Source organism: Asterias amurensis, chromosome 13 (assembly GCF_032118995.1).
Source record: "Asterias amurensis chromosome 13, ASM3211899v1".
Classification (NCBI taxonomy): Eukaryota; Metazoa; Echinodermata; class Asteroidea; order Forcipulatida; family Asteriidae; genus Asterias; species Asterias amurensis.
Window position 1 is genome coordinate 10,783,132 of NC_092660.1, and position 9,824 is coordinate 10,792,955.

The following is a 9,824-nucleotide window of genomic DNA, read 5'->3' on the forward strand; positions in this document are numbered from 1 at the left end:
CGCCATAAAAATTACCGTAGCCGTTTAACGAGAGGCATTTATTGTTCCCATGAGAACTTTTATACAAATATTACCAAAAGGGTAAACAATTGTGCATACACATTAAGCCATGGCTATCTTTTAAAATTTGAACTATGATTCCAGTAATTTACTGCAAGACTCTTGAGAAATTGGATTTCAGCAAACTCGGTGCAGGGACTAAAGGGCTAAATGGCCATTCACCTGCTTTGGCCTTCTGTAAGCAGTTCCCCCATCTATGGTGGGGTTCCTTTCAATTGTACTGTTGCAAACAATAAAAGAGTTGGTTTATTTAACGTGATAAACAATTCAATGTTTTTTGTTGATCGTTCTCAGAGACATATATAATAATTATGAATTAGTAAGATAGTGAATGGAAAAAAACATCAAACTAGCCTGAATAGACTTTTGTCACTGCAAATGCATCTTACTTATTTATGTTCAGCAGGTGCAAGTTTTTTTACAACTTCTTTCAATGTTGTTTCATTAAAGGAACACGTTGCCTTGGATCGGTCGAGTTGGTATTTGAAAAGCGTTTGTAAACGTTTATTAAAAAATGCATATGATTAGAAAGATATTTTAAAAGTAGAATATAATGATCCACACAAGTATCACTCAAAAACATCTTTCTAACCATGCATTTTAAAACAAACCGTTACTAACGCATTTCAAAACCCAACTTAACCGATCCAAGGCAACATGTTTCTTTTAAATAATCTCTTACACTTTTAAGCGGGCTTTTTAATTTCCCACGTTTGTGTTGAACATGATTGGATGCTCCAAACCATCTGCCGCAAGCACAGAAACTACATTGTTTATGATCTCTATCTCTAAGAAAAGTTTTACATTTGGTAGCAGGCAGGGACCAAGGAGGGTAGACCCTGTCTTAAAGACAACTTGTAAAGAATGCTCATCGCACTCTACTTGCAATGGGAATCATACCTGTACAATAGGTAAAGTAGCCAAATCAAGAACTCTCAGTGGCAAAGCATTGGTTATGGTTTGGTTGGATACTATTATGTTTAAATAAAAACTTTGTATTCATTACTCAAAGGGCATGGAAACAGTGCCAGATTTTTAACAAGCATGCATTGTTTTTGGAAAAATTACTATACTTAAGGCATGATCAGTCACAACAGGATACATAAAACACAGTTTTTTTCTACCCAGAAGACATGAAAACACCAATAACAACCGAAAGGGAACACTTTCACAAAAAGAGGCGCTATTCACAAAACATTGTTTTATGCAATGTCAAGAAATATGATTGGGGCTGGGCCGGGCAAATTGTAAAATTAAGGTCATCAACAGTTCCTGATCAATGTTGGGTAATCCACTAAGTGCTAAGGAAAAGCTGCAAGATTGATAGAATTATTACTTTTTAATGTTAGAAATTCAATATGAAGAAAAAACAATTCAAAATGCATTTTTCTGTTTGAGGGTCTATTTTTGAGACAGTTCTGTTACATCAGGATACACTTGCCAAGTTTTTCTTACCAGAAATAAAAAAGACAAATTTTGGCCCTGATCAAAACCGAAAGGAAAATATTCTGAGACCCCTGAAAAAAATGAAATTTTGAGGGCAAAAAATATGGTAAAAATGTTGATTTTGCAAGTTCTAAAAACATACTCTAATGCACGTTCTAAAAATAGCACAAAGGTGAAGTTTATAGCAATATTTGTTTGTCTCAAGTAAAGCCAAGGATGATACTTTGTAGTGATGTAAAAGGTTTTATGAAATAATTTTGTTTTTTGGTGGGGTGGAGTTGTAAATATTAACTAAAATAACAGTTTTTCATACCCTAAGATCAGCCTAAAGTGGCCTAAACACACATGAACTGTTACCATGGCAACGTGTTATATTATGATTTGAAATGTAAATGTTGTTTATTTTGACCCCAAGTCCCTACCATCCTACCATCCACACAAAAATGAAAAATATTCTCTTTTTTTTTTACCGTGGACACGTATTTCGATATTATGTGAAAAGACCTTAAGAAGGCATTTTTCACATTTTGGGGAAAAAAGTCTAGTTTTGAGGCAGTACTGTCACAACAGGATACAATTGCCCAAGTTTTTGACACCAGATATTGAAAGACCACTGTTGGCCCTAATCACAGCCGAACGGGAAATTTTCTGAGACCCCTGGCAAGTTGACATTTTGGGGTCCAAAAATAGGGTAAAAATGTTGATTTTGCAAGTTCTAAAAACATACTGTAATGCATAATGCAAAAATAGCACAAGGGTGTTATTTAAATCAATACATTTTTTTCTCAAGGAAGGCCAAGGATGATACTTTGTAGTGATATAAAAGGTTTTTTGAAATAATGTTGCATTTTGGTTGGGTGGAGTTGTAAATATGAGCTAAAAACCAGTTTTTCAGACCCCCAAATCGGCCTAAAATGGCCAAAAAAACAACATGAGCCGTAACCATGGCAACGGGCTATATATAGAATTGAAAATGCAATTTTGTTTACTTGCACCCCAAGGCCCTTCCACCCACAAAATATAAAAAAAAAATCATTTTTTGACCGTGAGCAAGTATGTCAACTATTTACCTGAACTGACTCTTAAAAACTTAATATTTTATGCTATTGGTTATGTTAATAAATAACATTTTCCCCTCTCCCTTCAGTAACTTAATGGGTAATTTATTTGATGAAAAGCCGACTATTTTGGCAGGCAACAAATCCAGTCACGAGACAAAACACCGGCTGTCACATGACTTGGCAGGTTGCCAAGCATCAGTTTAACAAAAAGGAATAATGTTTTTTTTTTCATCGATGGCATTTTCTTGGCTCTGCTCCACGCCCGGGATCACGGGATGGTGTTTTATTACTGTATCAACGGTAAGCAATCAACCGCGCATTGTCATTACAAAAGAACACTTCTTGTCATCCTCTTTCAGTTTTGTTTTTGTTTCTTAAAGAGACAAGACAGACCGATCAAATGTTACTGTCAATGTACTTTCTGGTGAAAAATATTTCAACGAAAATGGGGAGGGGGAGATCTAAGACACTCTGTCAATCAAAATCATGCTTCTTCTTAATTTTGTTTTCAAAAAGCAGTTCAGAAATTGAACAGTTGTGAAGAGATATTCCCGCCTGGGGGGGGGGGGGGAGGGGGTATCATCGACAACACATACCCTGACGTCAATTTTCACAACCAAGTTTTTTTTGCGGTGTAAACAACAAACAAACAAGATGTCAATGCGATTGCAAAAAACAACTTCCGGGCTATTGGCAGATTATATTTTAGTCCTTCTCGTTATGTATGTGACTTTCTGACGAAATAAACGGGTAAAATTACAGCGTTAAAATTGTCCTCTTACAAATAAACACAATGCAGAATCCTACACAGTCTATTTTTCAGATCAGAGTGAATGGAAAATAGATCTGTTTTTACCATATCATCCCTTTAGGGTTGATTCAACGAAGACGTTCTATAAATATACTTGCACATTCAAGAGAGAGAGAGAGAGAGGGGGGAGGGTTGAGACGGGGAGAGCGACGTAGTCTGTCGTCTTGCTTATCAATCCATACGGTTCAACAAGAGTGTGACGTCACGTCGCGAGTGGGCATCTTATGGAATCTTAACTACGCCGTCAATGTGTGACACACAGCGAGTATTTAATGAGAGGCCAGCGCTATTAAAGAGGTCCACTTTATTTGGAGAACAACGTCAGTTTTGTTGTTGCTATGGAGCCAAGACCATCAAAACACTTGCTTGTGTCTTGAAGGTTTTGACCACATAAGTGTTTTGAATACCAAAGGGTTTGTGGTATCTTTCCTTCCAACATATATTTTTTTGGTTGTTCGTACAGGTTAAAATATTTTTATGGAAGCTTGGAGTGACCATCCACGTTTCAGATATTGTCGTAAAGAAAATTAAGAGAAACGTTGAAAATTGCAAAATAAAGTACTTTTCCGAGTACACACCAGTAAGACACATGTCTTATACTTTCTGCGATGAATAAGCTCATTAAAAAAAAATGAAATTCCTCGTAAGTTTGAGCTTCCTTCCGAATAAAGATAGGTGAAAATCATAGAGCTATACAGTTCTTTTATATAGCTCTATGGTGAAAGTGCAGCAAACTTTTCTCTTTCTTTTTTTTTTGTTTTCTTGTCCAAGGTAAAAAGTTAAACAATTAGACAGTGTCCGAGTTTGCGGCTACGTCTGTTGCTAAGCCAGGTGCTACGAGCACTTTACTCATAAGCTTCAACTCTTGATCACGTAACAATCAAACAGCAGCCATTAATTTTGATCAAAGTTTACAGCACACACGGGGTACTTTTTAGTGCAAGAACGACTCTGCAAGTCTCGTGCATCTGTGTGCTGTACACTGTGTTCGATTCCACCATCACTGATATCTTTGGGTTCGATTCCACCACTGATCTCTTTGGGTTCGATTCCACCATCACTGATCTCTTTGGGTTCGATTCCTCCACTGATATCTTTTGGTTCGATTCTACCACTGATCTCTTTGCGTTCGATTCCATCACTGATCTCTTTGGGTTCGATTCCATCACTGATCTCTTTTGGTTCGATTCTACCACTGATATCTTTGGGTTCGATTCCACCACTGATATCTTTGGGTTCGATCCTACCACTGATCTCTTGTCATTTTTTTTACATTTTTTTTTAGATCAGTGGATTCCACACACCATCATGTTATAAATGGGACACCTTTGTTTTACCTGTTAAATCTGCTGCCACCTAGCGGCCCAAAGGACCCTCATTATTTACTATAGAAATTGAATAAAAGCGCGCACTTTACCGCTTAAAGACAATGGACACCATTGGTAATTTTCAACGACCAGCCTTCACAGTTGATGTATCTCAACATGATATGCATAAAATAACAAACCTGTGAAAATTTGAGCTCAATCGGTTATCGAACTTGCGAGATAATAGTGTGAAAAAAAACACCCTTGTCACACGAACTTGTGTGCGTTTAGATGGTTGATTTCGAGACCTCAAGTTCTAAATCTGAGGTTTCGAAATCAAATTCGTGGAAAATTATTTCTTTCTCGAAAACTATGGCACTTCAGAGGGTGCCGTTTCTCACAATGTTTTCTACCATCAACAACCTCTCCCCATTACTCGTTACCAAGTAATGTTTTATGCTAATAATTATTTTGAGTAATTACCAATAGTGTCCAGTGTCTTTAAATCTTTATTCCCGCGAGACTTGCACGGCCCATTGAACTGTTATTAGGAGAGCGGATCTTCTTCGTTATGTCAGATGAAATTAGATCACACCAGATATGATTGTGGCTTCTGAATGAACTAGACATATGATAAGGGTAAACCAATTTCATTGGAACTTTCTATAAACGGCTCCTGCTTCGCACATGGGGGGGGGGGGCGTCAAGCACATTCAGACGTGTGACATTGATAAAGATTATTGGTCACATGGGGTGGGGGCAACTTCGGAAGAGCAACACACTCCAACCATGCTCCAACTCACTGACGTCGGTCCAGAAATGATGACGTCATGAGTGCATGACGTAACAGCGCAACAGCTTGCACCTTAACTAATTTGTCAGCTGATCGCCAAATGGTGGATGATTTGATCATTGCCTTAAATACTCTTAAATGAATTACTATTAGCGATGCTCGATCGAAAGTTGGCGAGTACGAAATGGAAATTATTAGGCTTCTAACAACGCGCTAATTCAACATTTATTTGCATATCTTATGCCTTGGAATGACGCAGGGAAAGTAACTTACGAGTGTCTACCGACCTCACAAAACCGGATATTAAATTATGATAAAGAATCAATAAGAGAGCATAGACACGACTAATGTAAGAAAACATTATTATTATTGGTTGTACAGTCTATCTCAGAGGGCGCCCTCTAGCCTATTATGATGAGGGCGCTGTTGGTCTAAGGACTTTGGATGCGAGCGCTATACATAACTTCAATGATTGGTACTTTGTACTTGTTACTGTGATTTTATCAGATAAATATTATGATAAATCAATATGCCAAAAAGTACGGAGGCCTTGAACGAGTATCTCGAAACACAATAAGTCTGTTATCTCAATTGATTTATTTCAGTCACACCTGATAGAGTAAAGGAAGTTAGGCCTACAAAATGAATGATTGGCCACAGATTTAATTGGATGTCGTTGGTAGGCCTACCATTTTTTCTTAGATATAATGAAACAAACCAAAAGACCGTCTCCTATTTCATTTTTGTAGTTTATAGATATCCCTTAGTGGACCTATTAGTATTGTTTGTGGGTTAAGTTGCGATGATTGCGTTTGAGCTTTCAACCCCAAGCTAGACCAAAGTTAGTTTGTTGACCTCGACTACTATTCAATGAAAAACATTGACTTTATGTAACTACACAGTGGACAATAAACTTGTGTCATTTTGCTATTGCTGCTGCCATTCAACAACTGCTACAAGATCTGCGGATTAGGGTACAAAAACTACAGAAATCATGGCTTGGTGGTCGTTAGGTGTTTTCCTGCTCGCCATCAGTTTGCCTTCCCCGTTAATAGCTTCATATTTCCCCGAGGCAATCTTCGGCACACCGGTCAAAGCGTCCGTAGTCTCCTACGAGAAGGACTCTCTGGACTTCCGTGGCCAGCCCGTCTATCGGATCGAGTTCACGGTACGGACCGAGGGTGGCGAGGAGGTGGAGGGGTTCATCCACCGTAGCTACGCCGACTTCCAGCACTTTGACTCCCTCAAGTCATGGTACTACAAGGACCTGCGTCTACCAGCAAACACCGGCAACACCCTGGCGAAACTGGACGCCTACATGAAAGCCTCAATCACTGACTACGACTCTCTTGCTCAGACGACCCTCTACGGCGACTTCCTGGGAATCAACTGGGATGGGAACGATATCAAGTACCTCAAAAACTTCTTGACGTTCATGAAGTTCTTGCTGTCCGATCGTCTACCTATTTTCCCGCCAGAGCCGCCCGTGTTCGACACGGAAAAGGACGCTCTGGTCCCCGTGATGCCGTTCGAAAACTACATCTTCATGCGTTCCTTCCGTTTCGAGGACATCGGGTTCGAAGCTTTCTCGGAGTACTACCAGAATTACGTAGCGACGCTGCCGGTGTTTGCTGGTGAGGACGACGAATCGGATGTCTGGGCGCCTGGGATGGTCACCCCAATGAAGTACCCGTACCACTACGATAAAACCTACGTCCACTTCACCCCAGGGGGTTACCTGAACGGACGCAGTGTCCGCATGTCTTACAGCACCTACAATAAGTTCAACTTTGAGAACGAGGTAATTTTGAAGCCGTGGTTTCAGCAGCTGCATGGTCGTCGAGCGCCGAAGAGAATATTAGACGTGGGAACCGGGAACTGTGGTTCGGCTTTCGTCTTGGGGGAGATATTTCCTCAAGCTGAGGTCATCGGTATTGACTTGGCACCAGCTTACATCAGGTAAGGAATTGCTTTGCTTAACAAATAATAAGCAGTGGCTCTTTAATAGTAGTAGTCAAATAACTTGTGGAAATTCCAAGCATAAAGTGAAAAACTCATGAAAAGAGTAGGCCAACGCTAGCAATTCGCATCAGTAAAGCTGTTGATTCCTAAGAAAATGGCATCCCAGAAAGTTAATTTAAAAAAAAAATGTATGACTGTTGTCCTTCTTTAGATTCTGCCGTCTCTGGAAGGAACAACGCGGCGCCAAGAACGTCTTCTTCTACCAGGCTAACGGCGAGATGACCCCGTTCGAGTCAGGCTCGTTTGACCTGATTCAGTTTACGTACGTCCTCCACGAGATGCCGCAAGAGAACAGCAAGAGGGTCTTACGGGAGATCCATCGGCTGCTGAAGCCTGGCGGTGTGGTCAGCGGCTTTGACGGTGAGTTACGTAAAAGAAAATTTGTTTAAACCTTTTCAGCGCAAAAAGTCTTTCAAAGGGAGACTTTGGAACGCTATTCGGCGGCAGACATACTAAATTTTCATTGTTCTTGTAGTACAAGGTATTCGCAACATAATCCAAGAGTAACGGGGTTACCTAGTTTTTTAAAATTGGTCCCTAGGACGCGTCTTAAGTTAGGACGAACTACTCTTCCCAACTCCCTATCGTCCCAACTCACTATTTTCCTAACTCGAGATAAGACGAGTCCACACTCATTTGTTAAATCGAACCCTGGTAAGTCTGCAACCCCAAAGTATATAAAGTATCCTACAGCAGAAATTATTTTCACTGTCCAGAAAGTTATGTGGCTTTTCGCGCCAAAATTTCACAGGTTTGTGCATGGTGCAAAGCAGGCCTAGAAGTGTCATCTTTGAGGACAGGGCAAGTCCATTTTAATTTTGCAAATGGCACTACCACTGGAAAATCTTAAAGTCTATTATTGGACATGTTTGAAGGGGCACCAAAGCCAAGACCAGGGGCAACAGAGGCAGTGACATGTGGTATTACATGCATGATGGTGTGCTCAATCTCTTGAAGCTTGTCGCAAGTTCCCAGTCATGAGGCAATACAATTATTATTCGTTTATGTTATTTTTCTTTTTCCAAACAGTTTTGTATTGGAAGGATCCTGAGTGGCGAAAGATGAACGTCGAAAGTAACACATACGGCGTCGACTGGAACTCCACTGCTCAGCATGGTCCCGAGCCTTACATGGACGAATACCAGAATGGATTACAACTACCAAGCTACCTTCAGGAGATAGGATTCCAGATTCAACATAACATCCGTTACAGTAACGTGGACGGGATTTACGTGGCGCGCAAACCGCATTTCCATCTTTAAAATTTCTTTTCAAAAACCAACAGATACAAGTAGTAATTTTTTACCAAGAGACGATATTTGTAATCCAGAAGATGTTAAATTCTGTAATCCAGTAGATAGACTAACTGTAAACTGAACGCATTTGCCATCATATATGATGTAATATTGCATGCTGGCAAACTTTATCATTCAAAACCATAGTGGATGGTTTTGAACGGTCAGACAGTAGGAGGCTTGACTGTCTACTGTAAATAAACCGTCATCACACAATATAATTTTGTAGGCTGACATGGTTAATAAATCAATCACTCAAAACAGCAGTGGTTGATATTGAATGGACAGACAGTAGGAGGGTTGACTGTCTACTGTGAATGTACCGTCATCATATGATATAATTTTGTAGGCTGACATAGTTTCAATCACTCAAAACAACAGTGGTTGATATTGAATGGACAGACAGTGGGAGGGTTGGCTGTATACAAGAATTCAACACATTATAACATATTGAAAGCCGTGATGAAACATATTATTCATAACAGTGGATAATATTGAAAGGTCAGACAGTAAGAGGGTATCAGAAAGTTCGAGGTCTGTAGAAATTACCAACCAACGCTTTCCATCTCCTAAAAACGAAACAAGCTTTGGTTTAACTCCTTTAAGCCAAACTGTTCACGAAGTACAACTAATCAATTCAATGTTAGATTTTTATGTTTAATATTTTAATACAAACTCAAAGTATTGCACTTTACTTTGACATGTAAAATCTCTGAGTTGTCAGGGAAACAGAAAAAATTAATAATGATAATAAGCCATACTTATGTGAAGAATAAACAGCACATACAGTTTGTTGTTAAATGATTAAACATATGAACTAACAAGGTAATTAATTAACCTATCCGTCATGGTGTGGTTAAAACAAAAGATAATTGTGTTTGTATTTCAAGCACTTGATTAAAAAGTAAATACAAAACAAACTTTAAATGGCTAGAATGTCTCCTGTGATTACTGTAATATTCTTAACTGTCTTAAAATCTCAATCTCAGCTTAAATCAATTAAACTAATGTAATAGTACACAAGTAATG

At 39.1% G+C, this 9,824-nt stretch overlaps 1 protein-coding gene across 1 annotated transcript; it reads left to right on the top strand.

Moving 5' to 3' along the window:
- Positions 1–6,283: 6,283 nt before the first annotated feature.
- On the top strand, positions 6,284–9,722 carry LOC139946448 (uncharacterized). The gene is made up of 3 exons (XM_071944108.1): positions 6,284–7,437; positions 7,652–7,860; positions 8,530–9,722. Exons 1-3 carry the CDS (start codon positions 6,473–6,475, stop codon positions 8,760–8,762), a joined length of 1,407 nt encoding a protein of 468 aa, XP_071800209.1. The 5' UTR covers positions 6,284–6,472; the 3' UTR covers positions 8,763–9,722.
- Positions 9,723–9,824: the final 102 nt, after the last annotated feature.